At 43.1% G+C, this 19,922-nt stretch overlaps 1 protein-coding gene across 1 annotated transcript in view; it reads right to left on the bottom strand.

Moving 5' to 3' along the window:
• LOC126259851 (synaptotagmin-5) overlaps positions 1 to 19,922 on the bottom strand; it is a 203,984-nt gene that overhangs the window by 20,726 nt on the left and 163,336 nt on the right. Inside the window, exon 7 of the mRNA XM_049956906.1 lies at positions 8,234 to 8,433. Coding sequence (XP_049812863.1) covers positions 8,234 to 8,433 — 200 coding nt within the window. The remainder of the gene's footprint in view (positions 1 to 8,233; positions 8,434 to 19,922) is intronic.

Below are 19,922 nucleotides of genomic sequence, written 5' to 3' on the forward strand. Positions count from 1 at the left end.
TCTACAATATCCACAACGCTGTGTATATCTTTGGGAAATATGTGTGGACCCGGAGATCTTCAAATTTATTATTGGTCCTCAGTAAATCATAGTCTATCTTCTTCGTCTGATTCATCCGAATCAGTTGGCAACCGTAGCGTTCGCTGAACACTTCTTGGACGTATTTCACTATCTTCAGACGATTCTGCTTCACTTTCAGTTTTTCGATATCCAGTGTCTTCTTCCCAATCGGCCAAGTCGTCCGGACCGTCAGACAAGACGTTCACGCATTCATCGTAAATAATCGTATCGTCTCTTTCGTCTGCCATGATGAAAGTGCACAAGTACTTATAAAAACAAAAAAGCTTGTTGACATGTGTAACTTATTGTTACCTAAACAAAACACCAGCACAATGAAAAAGATACTAAAGTGCTGTCGCCGGCCACTTCGTGATACTATGCACACGACACCACTGTGGTGTCGCCGGCCAGTGAGCGCAAAACAATAAGGAGTGCAAGCCTCCATGAAAAACACGACCACACCATAACACCACCGTCTCCGAATTTAACTGTTGGCACTACATATGCTGACAGATGATGTTCACCGGGCATTCGCCATACTCACACACTACCATTGGATCGGCACATTGTGTACCGTGAATCGTCACTCCACACAACGTTTTTCCACTGTTCAACCGTCCAATGTTTACGCTTCTTACACCAAGCGAGGCGTCGTTTGGCATTTACCAGTGTGATGTGTGGCTGATGAGCAGCCGCTCGACCATGAAATCCAAGTTTTCTCACCTCCCGCCTAACTGTCATAGTACTTGCAGTGGATTCTGATGCAGTTCGGAATTCCTGTGTGATGGTCTGGATAGATGTCCCCCTATTACACATTACGACCCTCTTCAACTACAAAATGGTTCAAATGGCTCTGAGCACTATGGGACTCAACATCTGTGGTCATAAGTCCCCTAGAACTTAGAACTACTTAAACCTAACTAATCTAAGGACATCACACACATCCATGCCCGAGGCAGGATTCGAACCTGCGACCGTAGCAGTCGCGCGGTTCCTGACTGAGCGCCTAGAACCGCTAGACCACCGCGACCGGCCCTCTTCAACTGTCGGCGGTCTCTGTTAGTCAATAGACAAGGTCGGCCTGTACGCTTTTGTGCTGTACGTGTCCCTTCACGTTTCCACTTCATTATCACATGGGAAACAGTGGACCTAGGAATGTTTAGGAGTGTGGAAATCTCGCGTTCAGACATATGACACATGTGACACCCAATCACCTAACCGCGTTCGAATTTCGTGAGTTCCGTGGAGCACTCCATTCTGCTCTCTCACGATGTCTAATGACTACATAGGTCGCTGATATGGAGTACCTGGCAGTAGGTGGCAATACAATGCACCTAATATGAAAAACGTATGTTTTTGGGAGTGTCACATAGTGTAGCTGCCCAAATAGTAAAACTTATCTACATTTTCTAATCTAATTCGCGTGATTTGATTCAAGTATATCCCTTTATTCTTTTTCTAATTTTGTTGATGTCCACTTATATCCTTTCAAGACACAATCAATTCCATTCAACAACTCTTCTAAGTCCTTAGCCATCTCTGACAATATTACAATGTCATCGACAAACCTTCCAAAGTTTTTATTTATTCTCCCTGAACTTAATTCCCTTTCCAAATTTCTCCTTGGGTTTCTTCGCAGCTTGCTTAATGTACAGATTGAACAACATTGCGGATGGGCTACAACCCTTAGTGCTAGTTGTGAGTTGCCTTCTGCTCACTGTATTTCATCCTTGCTGCCTTCAAGATTTCAAAGAGTGTAGTTCAGTCAGTTCTAACAAAAGCCTTCTCTAAATCTACGAACCCTATAAACGTACGTTTGCCCTTCTCAGCTTCGCCGTTATGACAAGTCGTAGCGTCTGTGTTGCCTGACGTGTTCCAATATTTCTCTGGAATCCAAACTGATCCTCTCGAGGTCGGCTTCTACCAGCTTTGCTATCATTATGTAATTCGTGTCATGTCAGTGTTTTGCAGCCACAACCTCTTGAAATGATAGTTCGGTCATGTTTTCTTGTCAGCAGCTGCTTTCTTTGGAATTGTAATTATTTCATTCTTCCTTAAGTCTTTCTCATATACACGGTGGCGTAATTAAAAATAGCCCCCCTCCTCTTTAAATGTGAGTGCAGAATTTCGACTTCTGAAACAGAGTAAACAGCCACAACAATGGACAGTTTTATGCAATAATCGATTGTTTGCATTCTTCTGCCAGCATTTCAGTTTATTTCATCAGTGAAGTTAGACATTTCTCTTCGTGGTATGCAAAATTACTTTCTCGATAGAAGAAAGAATTGAAATTGTGTAAGCATATGTGGAAACAAGATTGATTAAGAAACCTCTCGAAATTTTCGGGGTTAAGTATCCGGATAGAGGGCTTACAGCAAAGAGAAAAAGACAGGGTCTGTATAAAAACCGGTACACTTACGGATCTGTGCAAAATCTAAAACGACAAGGAATTCCTTCAGTTCGCACACCAGAAGTTATTGCAGAAATTCCCCGAAGCATTATTCAGAGCCCAAAGAAGTCTACACGTAAATTGGCCCAGCAGATATAAATAGGAGGAGTTGTCAGCGGATATTGAAAAGTGTTAATTTGAAGCCATATCGTTTGACGGTTGTGCAGCAATTACAGGGGATGAGAGAAACGTGTAGATGACTGCACGTGGCTTTTGAAGAACATCAACCATGGTTTCTTACACCCTTTCCATTACATCATGGGTGATAAAGCACGACTTCATCTTTCAGGTCACGTGAATTCGCAATCACGAGGTACTGGGTAACCTAACATTGTGTGTCAGCAACTGCTTCATGATGGAGAAATCAGTGTTTGGTATAGTGTAAAAGGGACACACAACATTGGACCTATATTTTTTGACAATACCCTCAGCATGGTTGCATGTATGGAAATTTTTGACTTATTTTGTGTTCAACTCACTGAATTTTAAGAGCAATACTTCTTTCAGTAAGATGAGGCAAGAAGCTAAATGTCTAAGGCATCCCTGGAAAGAGTCCATGTTGTCTTCACCATGTTCTCCAGATGTAACAACATGTGATTTTTTTCCCCTGTGGGGACACTTGAAAAGCAAGGTCTATGAAACATATCCAAACACTCTGCTGGAGCTGAAAGACATCAGCCGTGAAGTTGCTGTCATCGATATCCGAATTTTACACCGGGAGTATCTGAATATTGTTAGATGTGTATGGCTGTATATTGATATTGCAGGGCATCACTTTCAACAATTTCTATAAATTTTTTTCACTGTATTTTTTATTTTAAATATATGGTAAGTCCATTTCAGCTCTTCGTTTCTGTAATTTCACTGCATTTTCTTTATACTTACACGACCTTGTTTTATCTGCACCATCCTCTCTTTTGCATACCTGGTGGAATAGTTTTGTCATGGCTTCCTCTCCAACGGATATCTGCAGTTCTGAGGGAATGTCGTCTACTTCAGGGGCCTTGTTTCCACTTTGGTTTTTCAGTGCTCTGTCAAATTATTCACTCAGTATCAAATCTCTAATCTCATCTTCATCTACGACCTCTTTCTATAGTACTCTCCTCAAGTTTGTTTCCCCTCTATCGAGTCTCTACATATACCCACCACCTTTCAGCTTTTCATTCTTTACTTAGTACTGGCTTACTAGCTGAGTTCTTGATACTCATATGGCTGATTCTTTTTCCTACATAAGTCTCTTTAATTTTTCTATAAATGGTATCTATCTTTCGCCTTGTTATACATTTTTCTACGACCTTGCATTTGTCCTCTGGACATTCCTGTTTAGCCATTTTGCACTTTCTGTCAACTTCTTTGTTTTAGACGTCTGAATTTCCTTTTACATTTTCTCCTATTGTCAATTAAATTCAGTACCTCCTATGTTACTTACAAGGCCTAGTCTTGTTACCTAAGTGATCCCCTACTGCCTTCACTATTTCATTTCTCAAAGTTGCCCACTCGTTTTCTACCGTATTTCTTTCCGTTGCTTCAGTCCAATATCGCCTGCAGCTCTCTCTTATACCCTCAGCAACCTCTGATTTTTTCAATTTCTCCAGATCTCATCTTCTCAGTTTGCTTTATGCAATGTTTTCAGCTTTAATTTTCAGTTCATAAACAATAAGTTGTGGCCAAAGTCCATATTTACCCATGGAGATATCTTACAGCTTAAAATCTGGTTTCAAAACCTCTGTCTTATAATTATACAATGAAACTGGAACCTTCTAGTGTCCCTAAATCTCTTCCATGTACACAACACTTCTTTCATGATTCTTAAACTAAGTGTTAGCGATGATTAAATACTGCTCTGTGCTAATTTCTACCAGGAGGATTCCTCTTTTATTCCTTTCCCCCAGTCGAAATTCTTATATTATTTGTCTTTCTCTTAGTTTTCCTACTATCGAATTCCATCACAATTAAGTTTTCTTCTCATTTAACTGGCTTCAAATGGCTCTGAGCACTATGGGACTTAACATCTGAGGTCATCAGTCCCCTAGAACTTAGAACTACTTAAACCTAACTAACCTAAGGGCATCACACACATCCATGCCCGGATTCGAATATGCGACCGTAGCGGTCGCGCGGTTCCAGACGGAAGCGCCTAGAACCGCTCGGCCATACTGGCCGGCTCTCATTTAACTATCTGGGTAGTCTCCTATATATCAGTACACATTCTTTCAATCTCTTCGTCATCTGTGAAATAGTTTGCACATAAACTTGTACAACTGTGGTGAGTGTTGACTACGTGGCTACCTTGGCTGTAATGTAGTGTTCATAGTAGCCCACCCGCATTTCTGTTTTCTTATCCATTATTTGAGCTACTCCTGCATTACCCCTCTTTGATTATTTGTTGATTACTCTATACTAACCTGGCCAGAAGTCCTGTTCTTCCTGCCACCGTGCTCCACCAATTTTCACCATTTCGAATCTCAACCTATGAATTTAACTTGCTGATTTCCCTACCCTGCTTTCCCGATCAAGAGGTCTAACAGTCCACCATCCGACACACATAATGTCATTTTTTTCCTGATGACGAGATCTTTCTGAGTATACCCCACCTGGAGATTCAAATTAAGGACTATTTTACCTCCAGAATATTTTATCCAAAAGGATGCTATCAACATTTAACCACACAGTAGAGCTGCTTGCCATCCGAAAAAAATTACTGTTGTTTCCCCTTGCTTTCAGCCGTTCGCATTACCATCACAGTAAGGCTATGTTGGCTAAGGTTACAAGGCCAGATTCAGTCAGCCAAATTGTTGACCCTACAGCTACTGAAAACGCTGCCCATCTACAGGATCCACGGGTTAGTTTGGCTTCTCCGCACATACCCCTCAGTTGTGGTAGCTCACGCAGTATGGCCATCTGTATCGTTGAGGTACGTTCCCCTACATCGGGAAGGGCCGTGGTTCATTTCACAGATAGGCTTCAGAACTGATTGTCCTTCCATGTACCATAAAATCCACAAAAAGTATTCTGTTAGCGTCTGGTGCGCCAGTGAGTATCGAGTATGACTTCAAGTCACGGCTAGTTGTCACCGAGGGCACTGTGAGAGCATGGAGATCCTCTTCCATCATGTTTTACCTCTCATCGATGGTATTATGCTGTCATATTTCAAAAGGACAGCGCTCGTCCACATTTAGCACGTGTCTCTATAAACTGTCTGCGTGATGTTGAGGTACTCCCGTGGCTAAAAAGATCTCCAAATGTGATCCCAATCCTACATTTGTGGACCAGCTTGGACGTCAACTCCGTTGCTGCATCAGTACCAGCTTGCGTCAGGAGAGGCATCCAGGCCAGAAGGGGTGCCACACTATACTGATAAGTGGCCCCCTACTGCCAAGTCCTTCGTAAATTTGACTCGAATTTATTATCACTGAAGTAACATAACATACCCTCTCAACTTGTGAAATTACTTTTCCTCCTCTCCTTCTGTATGCTTCGTTTTTCTTGTCAGGCAGTGTATCTTTAGTGGCAACTGCTGTTTGCCAGCAGTAACAAACATCCACGATCTGACGACGTGCGACAGTTGTCTCGAGAAAATATTGTAAGACACACAAAACGTGATTCGGCGGCAGAGATGAGACCCATATGCTGAAGATACCCGCTGAGAAAATCTGGGGACTCTTACCAACAATTAACAAGATTACTGGGTGTAATCGAAAGTATATTAAGAAATATTTTAATAACCTGGTGTAAGTATTCTCTAAATGTGTCATCATAATAAATCACGTGCCCTGATATAATACAGATGATAATGGAATCATAACTCTAAAAAAGTTTTGAACAGTACCTGCCAATTCGAAATTATTATCTCCTGTTCTTAGAAAAACTGATTTCTCTTTAGAAACTTTACAAGTTGTACTACCTTGGTGTGTATCGTAGATAAACTGTTATGCATTCCGTCTTACTATTTAAAATACATAGGGGACTAACGAAAAGCCGTTACCTTTGGGGTTTGGAAATTCCGATTGATGTAGAAGATTAATTTTTTTTAAATTATCTTTTTCCCACAAGCCTGTGAAAATCAATCGGAATAGACTAGACATAATTAAGGGCAAACACTTCCATCCGGTGTGCACGGTGTATGAGACAGACGAAATACCCTGAGACTTCAAGGAGAACGTAATAATTCGAATTCCAAAGGAGCAGATGTTGACAGGTGTGACTATTACCGAACTATAAGTTTAATAACTCATGGCTGCAAAATAGCAACACCAATTCTCTACAGAAGAATAGAAAAACTAGTAGAAGCCGACCTCAGGGAAGATCAGTTCGGATTCCGGAGAAATGCAGGAACACGCGAGGCAATACTGACCCTACGACCTATCTTAGGAGTTAGGTTAAAGAAAGGCAAACCTAGGTTTATAGCATTTGTAGATTTAGAGAACACTTTTGGCAATGTTGATTGCAGTTCTCTTTTTAAATTTCGAAAGTATCGTAGGTAAAATACAGGGAGAAAAACGTTATTTACAATTTGTACAGAAGCCAGAAGGTAGTTATAAGAGTCAAGGGGCAGGAAGGGAAGCAGTAGTTGAGAAGGAAGTGAAACAGGGTTGTAGCCTATCACCGATGTTATTCAGTCTGAGTAGGAATTAAAGTTCAGGTAGCAGAAATAAAAAATGAGTTTTGCCGATGGCATTGTAATTCTGTCGGAGATAGTAAACGACCTGTAAGAGCAGTTGAACGGAATCGACAGTGTCTTCAACGGAGGACTTAAGATGAAAATCAGCAAAAGCAAAATAAGGATAGAGAAATGTAGTCGAATTAAATCAGGCGATGCTGGGGGAATTAGATTAGGAAACGAGACACGTAAAGTAGTAAATGAGGTTTGTTATTTGGGCATTAAAATAACCGACGATGGCAGAAGTAGAGAGGATATAAAACGTAGACTGGCAAAGGGAAGAAAAGCGTTTCTGAAGAAGAAAAATTTGTTAACATCGAATGTAGATTTAAGTGTTAGGAAGTCTTTTCGGAAATTATTTGTATGGAGTGTAGCCATGTGTGGAGGGGAAACATTGACGATAAAGAGTTTAGATAAGAAGAGAATAGAAGGTTTTGAAATGTGGAAGTACAGAAGAATGCTGAAGAAGAGGAGGGTAATTAATAAAAAGGTACTAAATGGAAGCGGGGAGAAAAGGAATTTGTCGCGCAACCTGACTAGAAGAAGGGATTAGTTGATAGGACACATTTTGAGACATCAAGGCTCAAATGGTTCTGAACACTAAGGGACTTAACATCTGAAGTCATTAGTCCCCTAGAGCTTAGAACTAATTGAACCTAACTAACCTAAGGACATCACACACATCCATGCCCGAGGCAGGGTTCGAACCTGCGACCGAAGCGGTCTCACGGTTCCAGACTGAAGCGCCTAGAACTGCTCGGCCACACCGGCCAGCAGACATCAAGGAATCACCAATTTAGTACTGGAGGGAAGTGTGAGGGGTAAGAACTGTAGAGGGAGACCAGGAGATGAATACAGAAGTAGATTTGAAAGATAGAAATTGCAGAAGTTATTTGGACACGAAGAGGTTTGCACAGGACAGAGTAATATGGAGAGTTGTATCAGACGACTGAAGCACACAACAACAACAACGATTATGGGTAGGTTAAATATAGTAAGGCTGCTGTTGATTGAGGACACTAAAACTTATAGCTACAATTGCTTAAGCTGCCGCCACTCTCTACCTTGGCGTCCTGATCGGCGCAGGGCCCGAGCTGCCTCCAGAGGGTGAGCCTCTCGGAGAGGTCGATCTGCGCCAGCGGCAGCTGCACGCCGCCGATGCTGTGGTGGCGCGAGTACGCGTCGAAGTCATACAGAAGTACCTCCAGCGTGCGCCGCGGCAGCGCTGCCGGCGACACCTCGAACACGAAGTCCTCGTCGAACACTGCAACACCACGGTCGCCCGTCAGCCCTCTCGTCTAACCGTGGCGTTAGTTTCAGTCTGTACTCCTTTCTCGTCTTCTTTCTATCTCGGCTTTTATGCAGATTGTGAAAGTATCACTAGGAGCCTGTTTTCAGAAATGAATATTCTCGAACTAATATAACGCTGGTCATTGAACCTCTGGTGCCACGCGCCGCGGAATTTGAATCCCCACCAGACGTCATGGACGTCGAAGACCCCTAGAGGTCTCTGCACCATCGCGCCGTAAGCCGTGGCGGCGCGCGCCTCCTGGCCCGCATTTAGTGTGAGGGCGCCACAGTGGAACACGTGGTTCCAGCGACCAATAGCGGCGCCCCCGATAGAATATTTAAGCGCCTGCCTCTCGCTCAGCCAGCCAGTCTAACCCTGTGTACGTCTTTGGACACACCGCCTCGCCTTAGACAGCTTATTTATTTTCTTGTTCTGTGTACGAGTGGACGTGGTTGTTAGGTTTTCTTGTGACTCCGTTGTTTCACGCTTCTTGTTGTTCGTTCTGTCCTTCGTTGGTCGTGTCTGTCCTCTCCCATTGTGTTGTTGTTCGAGGGCCACTCTGTCCTGCCGTGCTTTCCGTCACTTCTCCCCTGCGACCGTTCCTGTCGCCGTGACAACAAAAACAGCAATACAATGAAAGCAACAAATGTCAGATTGGTATGAAAAGTGAAATTGACGATGATCATCTGGAATAGTGCAGAAATGCGGCTCTTTGCTAAACACTATGCAACGCCATTGATCAACAGTCCACGCTTCCCTTTCACGGCACCACTCCAAATGAAACCCTTTTGTTTTGCGAGTTAACGGCTGCCTAAGCATCGGTCAGTAATATCCTAGTGTGGCACCTGCTAGTCTCCGGCCAATGATGTGGGATGACACAGAAAGTTGCAGGGAATCTATTATTTGTTCTCGGATGGCAGGCACAGATGTGCAAGAGTTACTTATGATGTGCTCAGTGCTCGTTACGGCGATCCTCCCTTGTGGAGGCCAGAACATAATGACGAATATGCCTACTCTCGTGTGCTGGCCGGTCTGTGGATGGTTTTTTCCATCTACCTCGGCGAATGCGGGTTGGTTCCCCTTATTCTGCCTCAGTTACACTGTGTCGGCGATTGCTGCGCAAACACAATTTCCACGTACGCGTACACCATAATTATTCTACCACAGAAACATTTGGGGTTACACTTGTCTGGTATGAGACGTTCCCGGGAGGTGGGGCGGGGGGTGGAGGGAGGGGGGGTGTCCACTGCGCACAATAACCCTAGGTTCGGTGTGGGGCGGCGGGGTGGGTGGACTGCTCTGGCCTGTGGTGGGATTGTGAACCACTGAGGGCTACGGCGGGACGAAGCCTCTCCGTCGTTTCTAGGTCCTCGGTTTAATACATGCCTACCCTCATGTTCCCATGCAGCTCAACATCGGGCCACTGTCACATCCGAAAGCCCTCAAATCTGGATATTGCACCGTTTGAGCAGCTGGCCAAATGGAGACCCACAATGAGGTTCCTTTCAACCTCTGTCAGGTGCTGTCGTTATCAAGGGGTACTGGAAAACGGGCAACAGCATTTGACATATACGGCGGTTATGCATTCAAGGACTGGCGCCACCCAACGTTGCTTGATCTGACGAGAACCGGTGTATTCAACGAGGCAACGCATTTGGCGACATCGTTTTGCGGTGCAATCACTATGCCAGAACACAAGCGCACTTGGCGATATTCGCCAGGTGTCATTAACTGCACACAAAGCTTACAGGACAAATATCAATAATAGTTAAGATAGCTACGAAAAACAAGAATGTGTGGCATGTGTATTGTCAGGAATAGCAAACAATAATTAAAATGGCTTGATGGGGTAATAAAATGTTGTAGAAACATCAGTTGGCAAAAAATATAGCATATTAATAAAGAAAAAAAAATCAAGTTGTAGTATAACGAACATTTGAGAGTACAAGTGACAACATATAGGCACCATTTTGCATAAAATAACTGCGTAGTATATAAAAATTGTCAGCAAGGAGGATATAATTGCGTAAAACAGCAAACAGTACTGCCTCTATGAGAAGAGGATAATTAACAACGACTATGTTTAACTTGCGAAGCCACCTGTTTACGTTAGAGGGTCTATCACGTCCCTCAAGACCCAAAAAAATGTGAAAGTGAGCGTCCTGTACTTGTGGACAATAATCAGATAAGGTAATCGAACAGTTTTAGCTTATTACCATTTAGAGGAAAAATGTGCGTTACGAACAAATTCAGTCTGTTCACTGATAATTTTTTAGGTACTGTCTTCCTGCTGTTATTAACCTTTAATTCCTCGAATAATCTGAAAAAACGATCATTCGGTGCAACATGCAGAGTACGGAAATTGCTCTCGATATCATAAACGCAGTTGGTGGGCTTTGCCAAATGCATCCCGATGGTAGTATTATTCTCTTACTGCATATGTTCCCCTGAAACGGTATGCTAAATAGGTGGCTCTCTACCTATTGTAGTATTGATCATAGTCGCCGCAATTTATTTTGTACATACCGGAATTAGAACACTATTCATAACTGTTGTTATATATATTTTTTTAATTTGGTGATGCATGCTGTGCATGCAGTTGCTAAGTGCGCTGGTGTTCTGCTGTTGTGATTGCACCGCAGTATGATGTTGAAGCGGTGTTTCCACTTATAGGGATTTCACCACTTTTTAGGACGAAACATATTTTGTGTGGTTCAGGGCTGTTTTATTTTAACAGGAATTTTGGGAAATTTAGTGAAAAGTCGATCTTGAGATGGTAACCTTATTATTTATAATAGGCGCAACTTTACGTATTGCTTTGTGGCCCCACAAAACATTAAAAGGTATTCTCTCAAACCCTTATTGTGTGCAATCCGTCTAACGTTAAGTTACTATATTAGCTGTTCTATTACAGTTGTTAAGGGTGACATCGGAATTTAGTCGTATTATACTTACAGTAATCGCATGAAAAGTCGATTGATTATAATGGCTGCGTAACAGGGTAATCCACAAGTAGCACGAAAACTGGAGACAGTCTGTGGAAGACGTGTTTTGCCATTTCAATTTTTTGGTGACAAAAAAAAACATGCAAAAAGCAGACGATGAATGGGATAATCAAGCTCTTATCGACGCCAAGCATTTTGGGGTTGAAGGTCAAGACGAAATATAAAGAAAATTGGGAGCTTAAATTTATTGGTATAAGGCAATAAGGTTGAAAGATCATCGTGACCATTTTACTTACGAAAATCTCGAAATGGTCATTACATTTTTACTAGCAGTTCCACTTTCAAATGCTGAGGCAGGAACATTATTCGGTGTTCTCAAAAATGTAAAAACAGATAAGGCAAATAGACTTAACAACGGAACCCTTAACGAGCAACTTCAAACACAAATGGGAGTCCTAGAAAACAACTGCTCAGTTTTACAGTCCGATAGCGTCACGTTAAATGCCACGAAAGGTGTAAAAGTAGTAGCTGAAAGCTTCTGATCTTGTAAATCTATAGAAGTTCTGAATATTGTATTATATATATTTTATGTTATTGAAAAGTGAAACAATGTGTTGTACTTTATTATAATTAAATGCCCTAAATTCAGAGATTTTAAAGATTTTGTAACGTATATTAGGGAAAATTCCGATAGAATCTAGGATAAAACTAAAATCGTTGCCGGCGCTGGTTGACAGTCCCATCAGTCGGAAGTTTGTGTATGAAGTCGTAACACGCTGGATGTCATGTTTCTATTATTATTATTATTATTATTTCTGTCCATACTGGATGTTTTCCACATTTGACTGAAATTAACGTCGCTATGTTAGCCTAATTGTTTTTATTTCATGAACTATCTTACCTTTTGATATTCAGGTATGTTTATCTAGCCCATGTTCGATATCTGCGCATGTGTAACAGCATTGTCTGGTAAAATGTCACCATGTGTAGTTTATATTGCACATTTATTTGCATTAATATTTTTCCTTCACAAAACAAATCTTAAGGTGGCCACTAAAGACCGAAATCGATAATAAACTGATGTATGTCTGCAGTCAAACACTGGGATTGAAGAGCATTAAAATAAACTTTCCTTGGATGGTTACTTCAATTCACGATGTCGCACCTGCTAATATGTTTTTCTCTTCCTTGAAAATAATTTACTTTCGCTTAAATAGTCTGTGCCTGAAGTGAAAAATATGAGCCATAAACATTTAAATAGTCCGTGAGGGAATAGGAACGATTCATGTATCGATATGTAGTAACTACACTCCTGGAAATTGAAATAAGAACACCGTGAATTCATTGTCCCAGGAAGGGGAAACTTTATTGACACATTCCTGGGGTCAGATACATCACATGATCACACTGACAGAACCACAGGAACATAGACACAGGCAACAGAGCATGCACAATGTCGGCACTAGTACAGTGTATATCCACCTTTCGCAGCAATGCAGGCTGCTATTCTCCCATGGAGACGATCGTAGAGATGCTGGATGTAGTCCTGTGGAACGGCTTGCCATGCCATTTCCACCTGGCGCCTCAGTTGGACCAGCGTTCGTGCTGGACGTGCAGACCGCGTGAGACGACGCTTCATCCAGTCCCAAACATGCTCAATGGGGGACAGATCCGGAGATCTTGCTGGCCAGGGTAGTTGACTTACACCTTCTAGAGCACGTTGGGTGGCACGGGATACATGCGGACGTGCATTGTCCTGTTGGAACAGCAAGTTCCCTTGCCGGTCTAGGAATGGTAGAACGATGGGTTCGATGACAGTTTGGATGTACCGTGCACTATTCAGTGTCCCCTCGACGATCACCAGTGGTGTACGGCCAGTGTAGGAGATCGCTCCCCACACCATGATGCCGGGTGTTGGCCCTGTGTGCCTCGGTCGTATGCAGTCCTGATTGTGGCGCTCACCTGCACGGCGCCAAACACGCGTACGACCATCATTGGCACCAAGGCAGAAGCGACTCTCATCGCTGAAGACGACACGTCTCCATTCGTCCCTCCATTCACGCCTGTCGCGACACCACTGGAGGCGGGCTGCACGATGTTGGGGCGTGAGCGGAAGACGGCCTAACGGTGTGCGGGACCGTAGCCCAGCTTCATGGAGACGGTTGCGAATGGTCCTCGCCGATACCCCAGGAGCAACAGTGTCCCTAATTTGCTGGGAAGTGGCGGTGCGGTCCCCTACGGCACTGCGTAGGATCCTACGGTCTTGGCGTGCATCCGTGCGTCGCTGCGGTCCGGTCCCAGGTCGACGGGCACGTGCACCTTCCGCCGACCACTGGCGACAACATCGATGTACTGTGGAGACCTCACGCCCCACGTGTTGAGCAATTCGGCGGTACGTCCACCCGGCCTCCCGCATGCCCACTATACGCCCTCGCTCAAAGTCCGTCAACTGCACATACGGTTCACGTCCACGCTGTCGCGGCATGCTACCAGTGTTAAAGACTGCGATGGAGCTCCGTATGCCACGGCAAACTGGCTGACACTGACGGCGGCGGTGCACAAATGCTGCGCAGCTAGCGCCATTCGACGGCCAACACCGCGGTTCCTGGTGTGTCCGCTGTGCCGTGCGTGTGATCATTGCTTGTACAGCCCTCTCGCAGTGTCCGGAGCAAGTATGGTGGGTCTGACACACCGGTGTCAATGTGTTCTTTTTTCATTTCCAGGAGTGTAGAATCGAAACAATGAATTCCCGGAAATGACCAACAGACTGATTATCAATGTGGATTTGAACTAGCGGCTCTCGACGCTGTTTTAAGGCATAATGAGACAGAACCGCGTTTGTAACAGTACACTCGGGACTCAGAACCACGATGAATATACGGTGAACTTGAAGTGCAAGTAGTCCATTGAGAGCGGTAAACATCACACATCCAGCGCGAAGTATTTTCATTCGTTATCGACGCCTGCAGCTTCTTTCATTATTAAGGAAGTTGTAAATACACTTTGTTAATTTATATACTATTACGTCAAAAACAAACATTGTCGCTTCAAGATGCCAATTACTGCAGCTGCAGTTACAAATATTTATACAGTTGTAGCAGCACTGTTTCAGAATCGCAAACGTGGGAGAACGATACACCATTTAGTACAGGTAAGTGTTTTCGAATGTTCTCAGTTCGCACGTTTCTGGACGTCAGTTTGATGAATAAATGTGTTGTTTAACCCTCGAGCGAGCGCGCTTCCATTCAATATGCGAGCGGGCGCTTTTTTCTTTTTCTAACGTCTTGTTTGTACTTTTATTGATGTTTACATGGCTTTATGAATGTCGAAAAACAGAACACGTATATTTGGGTTAGCAGAAGATCGTATTCCATGTCTTACGAGTCAAACACTAAACATTACATAGAGACAGTGCAATTTTATTTCTTTATCGTAATAATCAACTATAAAACTTTACATTATTGTCAAAGTGAACAATGCACACACATTTCTTTATAACGTCTTTTCTGAGTCGATATGTTTACAGATTTCACATGTGTATCTGATAGTCACATGCCGTTTGCAGACGAAATTGCGGCAAGAATCAACTTGATCGTAGATTTTAAGTTTTTTGCACGTCCGTAGTTTACACATCGTCCACGCTTCTTTGAAGAAGACTCTCCTACTTTTGCTACTTCGCTTCTTTGTAATTTCGAAGGAAAGGTGAAATGTCAGATGGTACAGATGGAAACTTAGCTCTCTGTAGCAGATGTGGTTTCATTAGGGTATATTACAAGCCTTTCAGGAATATTCTTCTTGGGATTTTAGGATGCTTAGAGTTTGCATGGTAGGTTATTTGACATTGATACCTGCAATGTCCATCAGCTCAAAAAATATGGCCAAAGGCCATCTTGTAATTCTTTCTACAGGATAGGAGGCACACTCTTGATCACCAGTGTCAACTCCTCCTTTTGTGGCATTATAGTCCATAATGATTTCAGGCTTGTAAGTTTCTTTACTTATAGCTCCAGTATCATGCATCGTACATAGGAGAATCACAACTTTATTCTTTTTGGGTACGTAGGACACCAAAGTAATAAGTTTCATATCAGCGCACACTCCGCTGCAGAGTGAAAATCTCATTCTGGAACCAAAGTAATATTTTTTTGGCACGCAAATAAAGACTAATTTTGTACTCTATCTTTCTTTGGCAGGAGTTCTGGCGGAATCTCACGGTTATTTTTCCTCATTGTTCCAATGCATGTGAGTTTCCTGGTCAGTAAGGAGAGTGCTAGTGCGTAGCTGGTATACCAATTATCAAAATGGTTCAAATGGCTCTGAGCACAATGGGACTTCTAACATCTGAGGTCATCAGTCCCCTAGAACTTAGTACTTAAACCTAACTAAACTAAGGACATTACAAACATCCATGCCCGAGGCAGGATTCGAACCTTCGACCGTAGTGCTCGCGCGGTTCCAGACTGAAGCGCCTAGAACCGCTCGGTCACAGCGGCCGGCACCAATTATCCATAGTCACATTCCTATTGCTTCCTTCAGTATGACTGCTAAGCCTGCTGACCACATGTGAAGGAGAGTTTGAAACAGCAAATGGGTCTTGAGATTGCTTGCTACAATATATCTCCAAGTTACTGGAGTAAAAAGTTTTCGCATCACAGAGAACAAACATCTTTATTCCATATTTCGCTGGTTTATTTGGAATATACTGAATGAAGTTACAGCGTCCTCTAAATGCTTGTAACTTTTCATCCACGGTTACGAATTCGCTCACGTTGTGACTGTTTTTGCAGTTTCCAATAAACTCGTCAAGAATTGTTCTAATAGCGGCTAACTTGTCTGTTTCTTATCTCTCTTGTCGTGTTGTTTTATCATCAAATCTGAGATATCGTAATAGGAACAGAAAACGCTTGGAGCTCATCACAGCTCTAAGTATCAGCATGCCTGATCCATTAGTCGTCCAAAGTTCATTCACATTTGTATGGTTAGCATTCTTCGTTCCTAAGATGTATAACAATCCTAACAACGACATTATTTCATCTCTCGTCTAGTCTTTGGTATCGTTTTCTTTCACATATTTTACACAAGTCTTTCTATGTTGAATATACATGTTGGTACATTTGACAACCTCATCGATCATGTCAATGCTGATTATTTTAGTGAATGCCCTTATATCATCCTTGACATCCCTGGCTATGGCTTTGGTCCGGGAAGTATCTTGACAATGTTCTTACTTTTTGTCTTTGTTGCGGTTGCCCTGCAAGATTTTTTCTTCCACTTACACGTTTTGTCCCTTCCAATAGAATACTTATCATTTGAAACAGATTCGATATCACTTTCTTTTGCTTCAGAGGCACATTCTTGCTCACTTGTTGAATCATGGTCACTCTGTGTAATCACTTCCTTCTTCTTCGTCCTCATCTTCACAATCATCAAACTCGAAATTTGATACCAGAAAATCTGGATCCTCATTGAATAGTCACTCAATCTCGGCGTCATTAAGGCATCTTTTAGTCCTACAAAAGCAAACATAATTACAAAATATGTAAAACAATTAAGCACTATAACGTTAAGGTTTTGTACAGCACATAAAACGAAAAAAAAAATACTTACTGGTATCTGGCGGCGCACTTTGTGCGCCAACCACGCACAGGCGGAAGAAATATGAAATACCTCCACTTGTAACAATCACAGACAGAAACGATTGTTCACAGCAGAAGTCAAGACAACAATGAAGGAATAAACGAGAGAGAACACAGTGGTACCAGTGTATTATATTTCATAGAGATTTTTTAAAGAGTGGCGCACTCTGTGCGCCTGCGCACCCGCTGAATATTAGTGTTAGAGTCGTCATTGTTGTTGCTGACGTCACGTATCTTACATTGCCAGATCTTCTGTTTTTATTAATGCGAAGTTATTTCTGATGAGGAAATTAGGTCTGTGGTTGGATATCATTTCATAATCAATTGGACGTGCATTACTTGATTCACTCGAAATCAAAAATAAAATCCATCCTTATTTCACTAGTTAAAATTATTTTTAAAACAGAAGTGACTAAACATGAACCATTTTTCATACAAAGCACCACAAACTCTTTAATTATTATTCTTGTCATGACTTATTTTTTCTTTTTTACGTACACTTGTTATAGATTTTTGTACTACTACAGTATCATGGTATCTTTACTTTCTGCTGACGATGTAAATAATTATACAGTGTTTGTGTATATTACTTCTGTGTTTTTATTTTTTATTATGTTGTTACTGAAACGTGTGCCACTCTACGCAGTATTTTTCTAAAATATACGCGGTCTATAGTGGCCGCTGTTAGGTCAATCTGCCAGCGTGTCAGAATGTAATAAGCACGTTTCCGTTGCTAGAATGTTAAGACAGCGCAGAATGCTTGAATTTAACAGCTGCGTGATCATAGGAGTTGCTAAGGTTTTGGGTCTCTGATACTTCAACACTCCCGAAAGGGAAAGTAAAAATTTAACTTCCGTCGTCAACTGGATCATTAGGGGCGGTACACAAACTCGGATTAGGGAGGGTTGGGGAACATGATCGGTCGTGTCTTTTCCATAGGAATCATCCTGGCATTTGCCTTAAGCGATTAGGGAACACTTGAATGTGAATGGCCGAAATGAGGTCTGACAGGCGTCCTCCCGAATGTTTTTCCAATGTGTTACCATTGCGCCACCTCGCTTTTTTCCAGTAGTGCAAAGCCTGTAAGTGACCTGTTGTGCTTTTTCCTGTGATTACTAATGGTTATTTCAGGTCAAGTGCGTGTAAATTTCGTAAATTGTGATAGCGGTATTTTTAATTTGGTAATTTACATTTGCTTTTACTTAATTGGCAATAGCGCTTAGGAGATCTTACAGTGACTCGATTGGTAATGAATCAAGTTTCTGCTCCATTCTAAGGTAAAACGCTGACAATTTCTTTTTGGGAAGGGGTCCTTGTGCTGGTGACAATATTTTCGTTCAGAGTGGCATCACTGGGAGAGTATTCGCTGCTGTATGTGGATGTCGTGTTGTGTTTAATGGCTGCAGTTTGTTTTCACCCACCGTGTCAAATTTGGATATAATTTCAACCTAACAACTCATGCCGTTGCTTGATGTGCAAGGAAGCGCTCAATAAAGTAATGCAACGCATTTTTGCTGTGAGCAGGTTGGTTTTATTCAGGATTCCAATTCACCCAGTTTTTCCCCACTCTTTTGGTTACGTAACCCTATTTTTCAACATTGTCTCCGGTCAGAGCGACTGCCTGACGTCACCTTAGTGGGGAGCCTGTATGCCCACATGGCACCATTCTACTGGTCGACGTCAGAGCCAACGTCTTGTTGCATCAATAACCTCCCCATCATCCGGGTACTGCTTCCCGCGGAGTGCATCCTTCATTGGGCAAACATCGACCACCTCGAATGAGGTTGCCCGCACATTCCAATACTGCAGTAGTCAAACCTGTGTGCAACCCAGCCCCGGATCTACGATATTTCCGAAGCGGGGAAAAAACTTGATAGTGCCCCCCGCCCCCCTCCACCCTCCATCAGACACACACTCGAGCGTTTGAGATAAGACGTCAAAAATTAAAAAATCGATTTTTCAAAAATGTTCATTTTTATAGTGTTATGTTATGTTAACCGGGGACCTAGAAACGACGGAGAGGCTCCGTCCCCGCCGCAGCCGCAGTGGTGCGCAACCTCACGACGACTACCGCAGTCCACTTCACACCTCCGCCGCCCCACACCGAACCCAGGGTTATTGTGCGGTTAGGCCCCCGGTGGAGCCCCCAGGGAACGTCTCACACCAGACGAGTGTAACCCCTACGTTTGCGTGGTAGAGTAATGGTGGTGTACGCGTACGTCGAGAACTTATTTGCGCAGCAATCGCCGACATAGTGTAACTGAGGCGGAGTAAGGGTAACCAGCCTGCATTTGCCGAGACATATGGAAAACCGCCTAAAAACCATCCACAGACTGGCCGGCTCACCGGACCTCGACACAAATCCGCCGGGCGGATTCGTGCCGGGGACCGGCGCTCCTTCCCGCCCGGAAATCCGTGCGTTAGACCGCACGGCCAACCGGGCGGGTTTTATAGCGTTCATCCTTCTGAAGAGTATGATATACAAACCATGCATGTTCGAGGAAATGTTGGTTGGTTGGTTTAGACAGAAGGGGCCGAACAGCGAGGTCATCGGTCCCATCGGATTGGGGAAGGATGGGGAAAGAAATCGGCCGTGTCCTTTCAAAGGAATCATCACGGCATTTGCCTGAAGCGATTTAGGGAATCACCGGAAACCTAAATCACGAAGTCCGAACGCGGATTTGAACCGTAGTCCTCCCGAATGCGAGTCGAGTGTGCTAACCACCGCGGCACCTCGCTTTGTCGAGGAAATGTAAGACATGTTATTCGATCTTAAGTGTGTCAAAGTGCAGTGCCACGCCTCTTCACACAGCATTCTTCTATCGAACGTCACTGTATTCCTCTCTGTGGAATTCAAACTTCTATATTTTGTAATGGAAGC

This window comes from Schistocerca nitens, chromosome 5, assembly GCF_023898315.1.
Source record: "Schistocerca nitens isolate TAMUIC-IGC-003100 chromosome 5, iqSchNite1.1, whole genome shotgun sequence".
NCBI classification, from domain to species: Eukaryota; Metazoa; Arthropoda; class Insecta; order Orthoptera; family Acrididae; genus Schistocerca; species Schistocerca nitens.